This window comes from Symphalangus syndactylus, chromosome 3, assembly GCF_028878055.3.
Source record: "Symphalangus syndactylus isolate Jambi chromosome 3, NHGRI_mSymSyn1-v2.1_pri, whole genome shotgun sequence".
Lineage (NCBI taxonomy): Eukaryota > Metazoa > Chordata > Mammalia > Primates > Hylobatidae > Symphalangus > Symphalangus syndactylus.
This window is the reverse complement of record NC_072425.2, coordinates 98,374,421-98,391,031: the sequence shown is the minus strand read 5'-3', so window position 1 is coordinate 98,391,031 and position 16,611 is coordinate 98,374,421. Positions and strand designations below refer to the sequence as shown.

General features: G+C 33.5%; 1 protein-coding gene across 1 annotated transcript in view; it reads right to left on the bottom strand.

Moving 5' to 3' along the window:
• Positions 1-16,611, bottom strand: part of THSD7A (thrombospondin type 1 domain containing 7A) — a 468,537-nt gene that overhangs the window by 93,524 nt on the left and 358,402 nt on the right. Inside the window, exons 8-9 of the mRNA XM_055272578.2 lie at positions 9,771-10,005; positions 5,307-5,422 (exon numbers count right to left, since the gene is read on the bottom strand). Of these exons, the coding sequence (XP_055128553.1) occupies positions 5,307-5,422; positions 9,771-10,005 (351 nt within the window). The remainder of the gene's footprint in view (positions 1-5,306; positions 5,423-9,770; positions 10,006-16,611) is intronic.

Here is a 16,611-nt window from a genome sequence, read left to right as displayed (position 1 = left end):
ACATTCTCCTAATGCCTTCTCATCATGAACTCCACAAATTAGTACTAGATATATAAGACTATGATGACTCTTATCACGTCCTTAATGGATTCCAGAGTGGCAATCCATTTATTCTTATAAAAAGTTCAAATTCCTTAACCTGGTACAGCCTACAGGATAGAGATTGTAACCTGATTAAAGTGGAACTCTTCAAAGCTATGACACCCAGAGAAGAAGTTTAATGGGGTTACACAGGAAGTGTCATGACATCCATGTTTTTACCCATTGGGAGGTCTGTTTCTTCTCATATTGCAGTTAAGAAATTGCTCGTGCACTCAAAGTTACAGCGCTGCAGAGACTTGCCAGGTTATAGAGTCCTCAGATCAGAGAGCAGAAAAAAAGGAAGCTTTACAGCACACATTAAAAACAAAAAATGAAAGTTTCCTCATTAATAACTTGAGCTGGCAAACTTGGAATTTTATACCTCCCATCGTCCCCTGCTTGTATTTATGCTCGTTTTATTATATGTGGTTGATATATTTGTAGTGTTTCTATTCATCTGTGTGTTTTATACGTAAGACAAGAGTCACATGTAGTAAGTGCTTAATAAATATTTGCTGAATGCACAAACGCATTTATTTCCCATCTTCTCAACTGGATTATTAGTTAGCACCTTCTATTTCTTTCCACTTATTCCTTTATAGTGGTAAGTGCATGGGTATCAATGCTGTGCATTGAGGATTAATAAAAATAAGCTATCACTTTGTTTTCATTGGAAAAAATAAGTACGGGAAAAATAAGGGCACCTGCCTGTGATGTTTGTGCTTAAAAATGCCTATCCAGGATAGGAATGGAAAAAAACAGACTGTACATCTAGCAAATAATTATGTGATGATGGGGTACAGATTCAGAAGGTATGTAATCTCTCACACAGTTATAGCATTTTTCAGATATCTTAAGACATTCAAAATAAATTTCACCAGAGAAATTACTTGATGAAAAGGATTTAAAAGGCAGGCAAAACTGATTCATTAAACTGGATATGGGATGGATTGCAAGTTGAAGCAGCACAGTAATAGGAAATTGAAAGGGAAATGTTTCATGCAAGAAGCAAAATGTAAAGGTAGTATTCAGATCTTTTGTGGTAATTCTAGCGTTCCAGTGATTCAGGACATGAGGAAGAAGCCTCTGCAATATTCCTTCTATCTCTCAACACAATAAATGCAGTGAGAAAAAAAAGGAGCAAACAGAATTTGAGCAACGAAATATATTATTTGATCAAAAGTATTGATTTTTTAAAATTAGAAGTACAAATAATTTATGTGCATAAATTATTTCTATTTTTTTAAATGCCCTTTGTCAAAATTTACAAAAATTTGAAAAACATGTTAGCAAGTGCACTGGTCTGAGGATCAAACTACATTCCACTTAATACTGATCTTTATCAGCATTGATTTTTCAAGGGATATTTTAGAAGAAGGCTGAATAACATTTCAAACAACTCTTTTAGTTCTTCCTGGAATCCTACTATTCTGTTTTATTTTGTGCAATAGTATTGTGTATTTTACTTCTTTAAAGTGATTTTTAAAAGAAGGGTAGTCCCGCACTTTAATAAGCCCAACATCCTTTTACAATTTAGACTTTTCTCCCAGAATTAAGTAAAAAGAACCACCCCATCTTTGAATTAATTTTCTGTTGCTATTACCTCTCTTTGAACATTCAACTTTGTTTAGCATTTTAAAATAGTGCATGTAAATTGATGTAATTTCAAAATGATACTTGGATTATTTCCATTTCTTACGAAATAATGAAAAAAACTAACCTCATGCCATTGCTTTATTTTCTTCACAACAAAAGGCTAGCTTTCTATAATACCATTGTCTCTTTATTCTCAGTGACAGCAGTCTACAGGCAAAACAGAAAAAACTCCTTCTAGAGCACAAAGCATCCTGGCACTGTTATCCAACAGTGACCCTTCTATCACTCCCCAGTCTTTAAAAAATTTTTATTTCCTCAAATACACAACTGAGGTGATTTTTTAAAAATCGGAGTGCCTAGGTTTAGGGTTTCTGAAAACCTTTTGCTCTAGGACAAACAACATGAGCTGCCAAATAAAACAGTCAGCACTCATTCCTTGCTCCGGATGACATGACCTGTGTTCGGGGAAACACTGCTCTGCCTCTTAGAGAGCCTCTTGCTTCCAAGAGAGCCGATTCCCGAGTTGGCATTTTTGCACTCCTTTGCCACCACCATCCCAGGAACACCAGGAGAGAACAGTATCCTAGTGGTACCATGCATTTTTACTTACAGAGGTTTCCTACCTTCCCCCAAGAGACCAACTCAACTAAACCCATTATGCCTCACATACCTGTCACTCACCACAAGAAATGAGCCCTCCCTAACTCCAGGTCATTCATCATCACCCGGACCCACAGCACTACCTACACGCATAACACGATTCAGTTTCTCATTCCTTTACGTCCTCTAGCCCGTCTACCACTGCGCCCACTGAACACATGGTCTCTCATCTTCAGTCTCTTCTGGGAAAGTTTCCTTCACATCTTGGGCTCCAGTGGGTTGGTAGTTCCAAAATCACATCTTTCTCACAGTCATTTAAGGCTTTCCTGATGTCTCTAATCCTCACTTGGAATTCTTCCATGTGGTCCATCTTTCAAGAAGATCTCTTGTACCTCCTTTTCAATATGATTTTCCTTAATATATTTGCTCCGACATGATTATTCCATTCCCTTCCTTAGAGCTCTTTCTGTTTTACCATTAAATTTTGTTACTGAACCATGTAAGTCTTACATTATCTGGGCTGTGCAGAAGAGTTCTATACGTTAAATGCAATTAAAATCTTCCTTGATGTCTGGGACTGTGATTTCTCTATATGACCATTACTGTGCTAGTTATATACAGAAATCAATAAATAAGTAATTAAATATTTATACATATATACACAAATAAGTAGTGACTCAATTAAGACCTATGTAGCATTCACAATCTATTCATTCTCATCTATCTGCTAAGAAGTTTTTTTAAGTGCTTTATGTGAGTTATCATAGTGTTTTACATTTTTTATTTTATAAACGATCAAACAGCAAAGAGCAAATCATTTTCTTCATACCGTAAAATCACAAATTAAAAAATCATGTTATTTTCTTTTCAAATATGGTTTTTTACTCCTAAAAAACTTCTATTTTTTCTTTCCTTTCCAGATGTATATAATACATAACAAAATCACAAATGTGTTTTCAAGAACTTAAGAAAAAATTTATAGGCTATTAAAATGGTTCCTAATTCCTGGATACATTCCAATATCCAAAATTAGTTTCAAATAAAGGTCTAAAGAAATGAGAAAAATTCTGATTCTTCACTTTTATTAGTGACTACTCTAGAATCAATTTAATAAAATATTTTCTGTTCTTTCTTAAACTTTACTTCCTTGAAATACTTTAGATCAAATCAACCTTTTTAAAAGAGTAATTTACACAATACAAGAAAATATCCAAAATAAGAGAAAGGCAAAGTCTTTCCACTTTCAAAATTTTCACTTAAAATTTGTTTTAGACTATTAACAATTTGGTTATAAATGTAACTGCACATGTTTTGGAATTATTAGTAAACGAACATATTCCATATAAACAGAAAATATCAGTATAAAGGCAACTAGAACAAAATTTGTAAGTGTATTAATTCTATTTAATTAATGCTTTTTAATTGAATTAATAACCAACAATTACCACCTATAAGTGCCATCATAGGTAAAATATTAATCTATAAGAAAGTACAATTCTATTGCCAACTGTGACCAGTGTTATTCAGCTTAAAAAAAAAAATAAAGGAATAAGAGAAGAAAATCTGGATTAAAATGTCAGGCAATGACATTGCATAGCAAGTTTATGCCATTAACATATTTATAAAACTTAATGCTTATAACTCCTTTTAATTTGACAAAAGCTATTTAAATGTCTTAAAAGACTCCTAAATAAAAATATTTTGCGGTGGCTCGTGCCTGTAATCTCAGCACTTTGGGAAGCTGAGATGGGTGGGTCACTTGAGGGTAGGAGTTCTAGACCAGCCTGGCCAAAACGGCAAAAACCCATCTCTACTACAAATATAGAAATTAGCCAGGCGTGGTGGCATGTGCCTATGGTCTCAGTGACTTGGGAGGCTGAGGCACGAGAATTGCTTGAACCCAGGAGGCTGAGGTTGCAATGGGCCGAGATTGAGCCACCGTACTCCAGCCTGGATGACAGAGTGAGAGACTCTGTCTTAAAAATAAAATAAAATAAAATAAATTAAGAATAATAATAATTTTCTATCACTTCTCAGTTTGTGGTTTAATTTTATTTGATATTTCAAGGGTATTAAATAGAAAACCATCAAAAGGAAAATCATGTTTCAACTATATAAAAATATAATAACACGGTAAAAGTATCCATTATTAAATTTATAGTACCTAAAGGATTTGATTAAATTTTGACAACTTAAAATAGTTTGTTAAGATAGAAGTTGACTCTTAATTGAATCTCTCTAGTAAGTGTTAAGAAACATGAAAAAAATAAAAGCATAAAGGAAATTTAGAAAAAATTATCTGTATTTGTTGAGTAAGATAAGAAATAGGAGACAGTGTCATTTGTAACACTGCAGGAAAATTTGCTCAGTTATTGCATAAGTCACCTGGAGGATGTTGACACCTTTCTCAGCAGCAATGAGAAAAGACCCTGTCCTAGAGTGTAAAGAAAGAATTATCAAAGTATTTGGCTTGATACTAATGAGTCTTTGTCTGTAAGTAATAAAAGCAAAAACTAAGCCAAACTGGGAATAAATATTCATAAATTCCTCATGACACATTACATGTTGGCGGAGAAACAATTTGGCCATTTTTCTCTTTCTTTTATTCCTATTCTTGGGGCTGCATAATTGAATCTGTAGCAAATCTGGTCCTATGTTATTTTTTGCCATTAAGTAGGTTGAAAGCCATGTGTACTGATAAAAGCACTGTATATCATTTTAAAATACATGAACCACGATATATTCTTTCAGAACTAATGTGAAAGTAAACATTATTAATACAATAAGATTTAGAATCCTTCACTTTATATCATAAAATTTCAAGCGAGGTTTTGGCATAAACCTCACTTGTCTGGTATTCTAAATCTATGTTATTTCCTAGAGGGAAACTAACATTTTATGGCATGCATGTCAAATCAGGTTTACATAGCCCTGTGCAAAACTCACAAACATTGCTAGGCCAGAAGACCTCAGAAGTCTACCGAGGGAGTTTTCTAGGTGAACAGTCTTCCTAAGTCTGCAGACCATACCTTCTTTACATGAAGAGGGGCATGATGTCCAGTCACTATATGGGGTCACAATACAGTCCTTCTTACAAGGAAGCAGACAAGGCCTTACAGTTTCAGGTCGAAGGCTTTCAGGACATCTAGAAAGGCAAAGGGAAATTATTAGGCTTCAATAGTAAGGCAGAAAATCAGATAATTTAATTTCTCTAGAATTTTCACTGGTAAAATTGCAAAACAAGTCACTCACATCTGTGTTATTTAACTTCCAGGAGTCTTTCTTTCTGCTACAGGCAAGAACTATACAACTAAATTGATTGTTTCAAACTGGACCTCAATAAAGCTTCTCAAGGCAAGATGTGCAGATTTACTAATAGCAATGATGCTATTTAGAAACAAATATAACACTTATACCTTATCCTCTTATAACAATCTCTCCATTAATAAGTGTTTATATTCTAATATGTTTTAAGAAAAAATTTGTGAAAATTTAAATCATGAATTTAAGGATCTAATTCTATGATACATATTTGTATAACTAAATAGGCCTTTTGCCTATTATAAGTTTCCAGGTTATTCTACACTTTATTTTTCCAAAATATGTATTGTGTAAAATACATTTATAATGGAGTATATTCTTTACACAGTACATACTCAAAACACAATACTTTATTAAGAACTATATATTTAATAATAAGATAACAAAACTGTATAAATCAATCTGATAAGCAGTTTTTGCTTTATTCCTACTTCTATTTAGTGTATCTATTTGTGTTTTCTTTTCCATTAGTCCTTAGTTTTAAATTATGGGATTTAATCTTTTTTATGTTTTTATAAACTGCAATATCTTTTTTGGAACAAAAACAGTGAATATAAATAAAGATAGTAAATCAGTAGTTTAAAGAAAAATAAAATACTGTATTTTTGACATAAATTATAGTAAAATTAACTATTATTTTCAAAATAACAGCAAAAATATATTATTTATTGGGAACACAAGAGAAAGATAAGGATGAAGACACTGAAATGTCTAACTTCATATAAGCTTTCACTTCTTAAGAGATAATAGGAAGCTGATGTATAGGTTTTAAATATACTGTCTTATTAAAAATATACTTAGTATATAACTTTTTACACTTGAGCTTAGCCAAAAGGCTGAGAAGTAATAATTTTTAAATTTCCCAATTCTTCCCTGCATTTTCACGATCTGATGTTACTATTGCTAGAGGTCAAATGCTGAGCATGAGCCTTAACACTAGAAAAAGAAATAGCTTAGAAAAGTAAAATATAATAACATCATTCATATAATCAAAAGTAACAAATAACTTATTCTGATTCCTAAGCAGTTCTCTTTTGAAGTCATATAAATCCCTGCCATGTAAGCTAACAGGCAATGAAAAAATAATCTAAACAACGAGTATAGTTCTTGCTAAAATAAATTGGCAAATCAGTGGGAAATAGGATTTTAAAATACTCTATATAAGAGAATTCAAATATTTTGTAGCTCAAGTTTGTCTTTTGTCAAGTAAGTTAATCAGGTTTTCAGAAGTGAACTATAAGTGAAAAAAGTCAACATCATTAATCTATTTCCCATAATTTCTTTATAGTATTTTGTTGATACTTCATTTTTTACATATCTTGTATTATAATTATGTAGGTAAATTTTCTTTCTCACACATAAATATTATGCTTTATTTGATTATATAGATCCATGCTCTCCTCTCTTACTTTAAAATCCCACTGTTTATTTGGAAGTGAATTTCAAAATACATAGGAATCAACACTTCAAAGATAATCTTTTTGATTTATCTTGAGCTGGAATTTTCCTAATTTCTATGACTATTCAAAGTCATGGACAACAAATAAATTTAGATTTGAATCATAGAAGCAAATTTATTATTACAAGTTAGATTATAAACCAGTAGAATTACAATTTAACCTGCATTCTTAACCAGGAAACACCATATGGCAGAATTCCACACATAATTCAGTTAATTCTTTTGGAACTATGAAATTATTGGTCAGTAATTATTATTGTCAGCACTTTTGTTCAAATAAGGCAATTTTATAACTTTAACAATGAGAGAGCATTACTCAGTTGCATGCTCCTCAGATATTAGCCCTGAATAAATCAATTAAATTTACAATGTTATCATTGACAACCTCCAAATATTCTGTTTTAGTTGAGAAATAGTCACAGCAAGATACTTGGCTAACTGTGGAGTACAAAATTACAAACAACAAAGTTGTTAAATGAACACACAAAGATAAATTATACAGCCTAAATTACATCCAATAAAATGAATTTGGACTTCCTTTGGCAAGGCAATTGATTCAGTCAACATGCTTCTTTTGTCCTTTGTACTGTTTGTATTTAGTGTTTGTGGTCTAAATCAAGAAATTGATTTCCCCCCAAATCTTATTCAAGGTCAAATTAAACAGATGTGATAGGAACTGAAGTTTGTTACTGAGAGGATAGATAAGATCAATAACATTGATTTTACCATTGCACAGTAATCTGTTTTATTAAGAGAAGTTTAAAACAAATTTTTAATTTGCATTTTTTGGTTCATATACCTAGTATTGGAAACAATTCACTGAATTTAACCTAGCATGTAGGGAGAAAGGCAATAATATTTTCTTTTGAATTCACAGCATTTGCTTGATTTTCTAGAATTTTAGAGGTAAAGTACATCCATTTGATTTAACAAGTCTAAAGATGCATACGAGTCATTGAATGAAGGCTGCAAGGGTGAAGCAAATTTTTAATGAATTATTGTGGTAGTATGACATGGGGCTTCAGGATACCCTTCCTACTGATTTAATGCTGTTAATCCAGCAGGCTCTTTCACATATAGACTTGTACATATGTACATCTATTACTCAGGAAAAATATTTTGTAGCTTATATAAGTGAGGAAAATGTCAACAGCAACATTTGAAAGGTGATTAACCATGGGACGGGAACAGAATGAGCTCACTGGTAGAAGCTCAGCACAATAACCCCCATCCTGCGCCACAACAGGTTGGTCCTGTGCCTGCGCAGTGAATATTTCTACCTTTGTTCTTGATCCAGCAAGAGTCAGAATCCTCTAGGACTTGGGACATCTGCTCTTGCTGTTACCACTTTTGAATTTTAATACACTGCACATTAATTTCCTGAGTTAGATTCATCACAGCTTTAGCATAACTTCTATTAAAATATTGGTTTGAGGCTACCTATTAAACATGTGAAATAGTCTTTCAATTTATTCAAATGTCATTGGCATGTCTTCTATGTTTCCTAATTTCAAGCAATATAAACAAATAAATTGTGGGGCGAAATATCCCTGATGTCTGGAACCCTGGCCAGGTACAAAGATCTCATAATGAGATTCATATTTGTTTCCCTGGAGTTTTTCATGCATCAGAGACATTATTTTCATTTTCCTAGAACACTAAGGAGTAGCTGAAATTCTTAAGAAAAAGACCAATTTCTAACATTTATTGAGTGCTTAGATTACTATTATATTTTTCATTAAATCCTTTCAACAGACTGTGAAAACTGTTGGCCAGAATAAGTTAGGTAGCATGCTGAAGATTACACACAATATTTAACCACTTGGCTGAGTATTTAGAAAATATGAGGCCACTTTTAAACCCATGCAAAAAATCGACTCATTTATCATTTCATATCTTACATGGCTAAGGCGATTTGAATTTTTAAAAAGTATGTTAAGTTTTGAAAAATAAAGGTTTTTACCCTCCGTTTTTTTAGAGTTGATTTATTAATTTTCTCTATGAATTGATTAGCTCAGTTATGCCATTATTTTTGTTTATACTTCTCACAAGGCACATATAATATGTCAACTCTCTGGTTCTTTGTTCTCCCCTCCAGCAAAGTGTTTGCCTTGTTATTATAGTAGTCATAAGCACCCTGAGAAACTGATAGTTTTTCTACTTATAATAACACTCATCCTATCCCAAGGCTCTCTCTTGGAAGTAAATGGTTTTTACTTTAACCATTGAAAGGTACAGTAAGTATGCTTCGGTATTTTTGATATAGTGTTTTCTAGGGGAAATGAAAGGCAGATCATACAAGGCTTCTACCCAATTAAACTAGATTGGGCAGCCTCCATAGCCTACGGGTATATAGGAGGTCATGGATGACCTACACTGCCAGGACTTAGTACACTGTCATTATTGATCAGCCAGGCTTACAGCAAGCACTTCTTTCATTGCCTCACTAGCTTAATAAAAGCAGAAAGTGCTACTATAAAACAGAAAGTAGGCACCAGATGGAAAGATTTCTACAGAATTTATGGTTCCCCAGTACAAAACTCAAAGCTGTTATAGCTTTATCAGTGGCTGACTTTCAAAACAAACAAATCTTACTCTTGAGAACAGGTATGACAAGCATCAAAATGTTCCATTTCATGAAGCCAGTGAAGCCTGAGCCAATTCTCTGCACACTTGGCTACCTGATTTACTGTTGTCATTCTAAAGCTCTTACTTTTTGGGTCCCACTTGGCCCACATTGACTCGCACACAGATGACTTTTCTTGTCTGCATGCCGACAGAGCAGGAGGCCTCCCCATTCCAAGTCGTAGTTGTGTTGAAGGACGATACTGAGGTGTCCTCAATGCACTGGCCCCAGGGACCAGTTTGCCAGTGGTACACTGTGCAAGGATGCTCATTACAGCTTCGTACCTCTTGCAAAGCAGTGCTATTTGGACAGCGAATTCCACCTAAAAAAATGGACAATGATAGCAGATTAGATACAGTGCCAACAGGAACCTTACCATACTCTGTTCTTTGGAATTAACATGGCTGACAACAATATCTGCCACTTATTTAGCACACAGCTGTACCGCTAGGGAAGCAAATTACATGTTAATCTTACCTCAGTTGGCATGGTCTGGCTTAAAATATAAACTCTGTAGTTACATGATACTTGCTTTAGGGGTCTATGGAAGACGTTTAAGAAAGAGGCCGTTGCCCTCCAGAGAAAGTGAAAATGAGGTACAAACAAGGCCCATGTCATTGCTGACCAAGGAGAAACATGGGTATTGAGACTTTGTGGATGGACAAAATGAAGTGTATTTTCAAATGTTATTGCCCAAGTTGCAAGTCTTAGTTACAGTTTTTGAAATGCTGCTTTAATGTATTAGGTTTTAGGGTGATTAGAAACAGAGATATTAACATTGAATGATACTTTATAATGCTCCAGAGTATTACTGGGAAGTGGGAAGGTCACTGAATAACAATAATACCGCATTTCTTCAAGTTGTATTGACTGTGCAATGCACCATCATTTTACATGTCCCAAAGAAAAAGAAGTGGCTGCATATTAAACTGTGATATGCTTTCTGATCAGCTCTAATTTATATTGTATGCTTATTGAAATAGTTTTTTATGAGGTAGTTTTTAATATTGCTCTTTTACATAAAGGGAAAGGTATTTCTAAAACTTATTTACATTCAGACTCCAAATCTTTCAAGTCAAGTTTTAATTCACACCCATTGAAGCCTGTGTTGTCCTCCTATTGAGTATCAGCTTCTGTGATGTCAAAAGTGCCGATGATGCAGGGTTGCTTAAAAAAGCGTTCTCCCCTTTTGTCTCCACAATTTTCTTCCAGGATGCTGACACTCATCTCTAAGTTTTGATGTTGTAGCATTTTTAATTGCCCCAGAAGGTGTCAATGAAAGTTTTAAGCAAGCAACTGGGATTTATTTTCTTTCCTCAAATGGTCTTAGCAGTTTTTGTCTGTTTTTTTGCAGAAGCATCATGGAATCGTTCCATCAGGAATAACAACAAAGTTCACATGTACAAGCAATGATGACTATGCCATAACTGTTGCTTGGCCACAGAGGTTTTAAAAATGCATCCAATGTGAGAAGCAATTATTCCAGAGATGTTAAAGGGTAAAACAGATGCATTTTGTAATCAATAGTATGTGGTGTAAGAGTTATTCTGGACTTTTAAAAAATGTGGTAGCCCCATTATCAGTACTTCGTAGGTGGCATTTCATTTTACATTCACAACTGTTCTATGGGCTAAAAATTATTAAATGGATGAACCCAAACAGCTTAAATGATGTGACCATAGTAACAGTGAGGAATTTATGGAGGCCAATTTGTTGACTCTGCTATTTCTGATGACAATTATGAAAACAAAAATTCTTATGTTGTTAAAAGCAGAGTATTAGAAGAATTTATTGCTCACTTTATTGACAGTTTGGTCTATTGGAACTTATGCAGCCTCTGGATTTCATCTTAGAATGTAAAAGAACTGGTTGGAAATGTGGAATGGTGGGAACTCTGAGTGCTCATAACAAATATCTGCAATATAGTAAATAGAGGAAATGTTGAATATAATAAGAGGTGGGCTTTAGATTTTAGAAAAGTAGGGTTCAAAAGTTAAAAGTGAATAAGAAAAGGCAATTCAGTAGCTAGTGACCCTAACATGGAAGATGGCTCAAGATGTGAGATTTGGATAAAAATCAAACGTAAAGCCACCGGCCACACCCTGAGCTGATCTTCCAGTATCACTTCCCTTATGATTAAAGACATCCCTTTATTCAGCGAATAAATCAGTAGAAAGTTTATGTGAGAACTCAACTGCAATTTAGAATCATTTATGCAGTGTTGAACATAGACTCAACATCAGAATAACCTGCATTAAACAGCATTTCATTAATGTTCTCTGCTTCATGATGGTGGAAACTCTGTCACAGTTCATATCCTATCTTTCATCACACAGCTCTGTGACCCTGGAAGCCTCCACAAAGAAGTTTAGGACTTGAATAGAAATGAATCCTAAAACATACTAATTGGCCCGGGGAGAATAAATAAGTCTCCTATTACTCATTCTTCAAAGTGCTAGATTTATCCAATCTTAACTCTCAGACAAGCTAATTATAGATATAATAGATATGTATATTTATATATAGTTATTTTAATAATGTCTTTATATTTAATAGTAAAAGTACTGATCTTGCACAAAGAATATGCTTCTTGATTTATCTTATTTTCTCTGTGATTATTATGTATGCTGTTTAAAATGTGATCTTAAAACTTCAAATTGTTTTTGACATTGGAATTGACTGGTTGGCTTTGAAATAAAATGATAAGAAAAAAACTTCTACGACATCAGCATAAACTATCTCGCAGTTGAGGAACTGCGAGATAGCGGTTAAGCTTACAGACATAAAGGTTATTTATTTTCTTGCCCCAGTACACATTAAAGATACATCAGCAGTTTTGGTCTGACGTCAGGATACTTGCACAGATAAGCCCTAATGTGGTCTTAATTATAAAAAGAAGATGGCAGTTTTGAAGGTATAGTTTGTAGTAATTAGTCATTGCAGCAGCATCATGCTGTTTGGGGGATAATTTTATGGTGGAAAAGTTGACAGGTATAATATTGAATTTATCTATTTACAGAAAGATGTAATTCCAGACTTCTGGGGATATTTCCATAGTATTGGGGAAATTATAAAACGTGACCTATGACAAAATTAGCCATAATTAAAAAAATCCTCTTACATCAAAAATATGTTTCTTACTAATACCACCATTTAGATTTTCTATTATTCCATCAAAGGGAATAATGTTATAAGACTTTGATAAAATTCTGCTATGTAAATAAACTCCTGTGATTATACAAAAACACCAGCTATTATGTGAAACTTCTTAGAAATAAAAAAGTGACTTTTCTTCCCCACATCAAGTTCATAAAAGCTTTCTTAGGAGACATTTGAATAGAGCTATGATGTTTCTGGTTCTGGCATTTATGTCCTTACAATTCAGATGATAAATTTTTTAAAAAGGATCTTGTTTAAAACAATAATTAAATACATGCAACATTTATGTGAGATGCTTCAAGGGATACCTACAGGGATTAAAAATAGTTCCTGCTACACTCAAGGATCTCATAGTATAGTAGAGAAAAGTAGTAGGGGAGATAAGCATACAAATGAGTATAATTCTAGATAGAATGAAATAATTATATTGTGTGGTATTTAGTATAACTGGGATTCAAAGAGTACAATTTCACTACTTTTTGGAGTCTGAAGAATGCCTCAGATTGAAAGAGGCACTGAGAAAAATTTTGAAGGAGTAGGATTTCAACAAGCAGAATTCTGGGAAGGGACAGAAGGAAAAAAGAATAGTATCTAAGTAGAAAAATAAATAAACAGAAGCAAAGGCATGCAGGCAGGTGTGACCTTGGGAATTAACAATATTGACATAGTCAATTGGAGTGTAGAGTTCACATCAGAAAGTAATTGGCAACAACAATAAGAAAGTAGACTGCGCTTATGTTATAAAGAAGCTATTAGTGTGAAGAGTACTATTATCATAATACTATAAATTATACTTTTAAGGTGCTTCTAAGTTTTCCTGCTATTGTAGCCTGAATTCCTTTGACAGTAGACCACTGCTGGGTGAAAAGTGCATTGGCAAGGATATGCTTTGGGGGTATTGAATTGGAACAGCATTAGCTGTGGGGTACCCTCAGAAGATTCTGCTGCAGCACAGCCCCACCTCCCAGTTTTTCTTTGCAGAAACAGGCAGAAGACTGTCCACCGTGAAGCCTGCATAAATCCTGTGTGGCGGTCAAGTAGCGGCAGATTGAAGCAGAACTCTCTTTTCAAGGTCAATAGTGGGAGAATGGGGAAGTGATAGTATTTACTTAGAAATCAGAGTTGTAAGTACATATATATATATATATATATATATATATATATATATATAAAACATTTATATATGCATACATGTAATGAATCCTGGGTTCTTCAAATTTCTCTAGGGAATATAGGTACTACCTGATTACTATAATTAAAATCATTTAGCTGTAAAAATTGAACAAGTTAAATAAAAATATTCTTCTCAATGTTTTGCATTGTAAAATATGACTTCTGAAGACAATTATTTGAGAAAAAAATGACATAATTTATTTCCATCTGCATCTATTCTCTGCTTGTATAAGATAGGTGTAAAGACATTAATATTTGGTTGATGAAGTTCTATCAGGTCATATTGAACTTAACAAAAATAAATATTCTTTCCTTTTTTTTTTTGCTCTGTAAGAATAATTAACTATATCATAAGAATTAACAAATTGTTATACCCAGTGGGAAACATTTAAAAAATAACCTTTTCCTTTTTAAATGAAGTTTGTTAGGATCTACAATACAGGTTCAAAAAATTGATAAAGCTAAAAATCTAACATTCATTTTTAATTTTTTGTTGAAATTCAACTATTTATATTAAAAATATGCCAGGCTTCAGTATTAAAACGTTGTCTCCCTTTAGAATCTCCTAACATAACTTTAAAATATCTTTTGAGACAACTCCTTCAGTTTATACAATATTTATACGTTAAGGCAAGAATATTAAAAAGTGAATCACTTTTATTTAACCAGAAGTCAAGCCTCTGGAAGATACACACACACACACACACACACACCATTTTTTTAAGTGTAAAGAACTAATTTTACCTTCTCCAGTACATTATCTATCACCAGTTGCCAGTACTTGTGATTTGGTTTCCAAATGACATTTCAATAATTAGCATTTTATGACAATTTTTGTGTATTGATAATAGGTTATATGTTACTCAAGATTCTGTAGAAAGCACCAGGCACGGTGGCTCGTGCCTGTAATTCCAGCACTTTGGGGGGCCAAGGTGGGCGGATTGCCTGAGCTCAGGAGTTTGAGACCACCCTGGGCAGCATGGTGAAACCTCGTTTCTACTAAAATAGAAAAAATTAGCCAGGCATGGTGGTGCTCCTGTAATCCCAGCTATTCAGGAGGCTGAAGCAGGAGAATTGCTTGAGCCTGGGAGGTGGAGGTTGCAGTGAGCCAAGATTGGGCCACTGCACTCCAGCCTGGGCAACAGAGAGAGACTCTGTCTCAAAAAAAAAAAAAAAAAAAAAAAAAAAAGCTTGTTTAGAAAGCAATTATATACAAACTTGTTTTCATGTTTAATTTTGAACCAATTTCAAAATTACAATGAAATTAAAAGTATGATATAAATAATTTTCTTTTCCTGGACCACTTGGAAAAGGATGAAACGATGTCAATCACCCTAAATATGTTAGTGTGTACTTCCTATGATCAAGAGCATTCTCCTACACATAAGCAATTAAATATTCAAAATCTGAAAATCAGAATATAAACAGACAAGTTATTACCATTGAATCCTCAGACCGCATTCAAGTTTGCCAATTGTCCCAAAATGTCCTTTATAGCAAAATGATTTAGTTCAGAATCAAGCATTACATTTAGATGTCACACTTTATTAGTCTCCTTAAATCTTGAACAGTTTTTCAATTGTTTCTTCATTTTCATGGCTTAGACACTTTGGAAGATTAAAGATTATTTTGTACAATGTCTTTCAATTAGAGTTTATCTGATGTTTCCTCATGACTAGATTCTATATATGCAACTTTGACAGAGTTATCGCAGAAGTGATATCATATTCTCATTATATCACACTGAGGACACAAGATTTTGGTTTGCTTCATTATTGATAATGCTGACTTTGGTCACCAGATTAAGGGGGTGTCTGTTAGACTTCTCTATTAGGGAAATATTTGAGACTATATAACTACAATGCTTTTCATGAGATTGAATTTATTCCTTTATTTATTTATATAAAATGTGGATCCATGGTTTCCTATTTAATGGTCTGTTGGTATTATTATTTTATTATTAAAATTGTTTGCAAATGTGGTCAGTGGGAGAACATTCAAGTTGGCTTCTGTGGGCTTTTGACAATTCTCTTTACTTTCTACCACAAGATCCTCCTGGCCCATCTTGTACTTCTTCTATTGCAGCTGTGGAATCAGCCATTTCTCAAAGTTTCCCTTGTTCCTTTTATTAGACAATAGTATTAGAAACCAAGATCTGACTGCTGCATCTACTTACTGCTGTTGAGGTCTTGCTGCTCTCAGGTCTTTTCAGTGAATGAGGGTAATATATGTATATATGTATATAATATGTACATATTTATATTTGCACACTTACATTGATGTTTATTCTATATTTATCTTTACAAATTGAACACCATGAATTCAAATAAATTAATAACATCCAATTCCAATGCTGTACCACAGAGTGTACTAGTTTTCTTTCCTAACATATTTGCAACTCTCTTCTCCAGCAATAAAAAAAACCAACTCTTATTATGTTAATACATGTACTTATTTTGCCAATTCCTTCTCACTCCACACTCCATCTCCCAGTGTCATCTCCATTGCTATACCCACAAGATATCTTCATCACTTTGCTCATGATCTGACATCCTACATAAGGCCACCCACATGATAGAAACCCTCCTCAACTGTG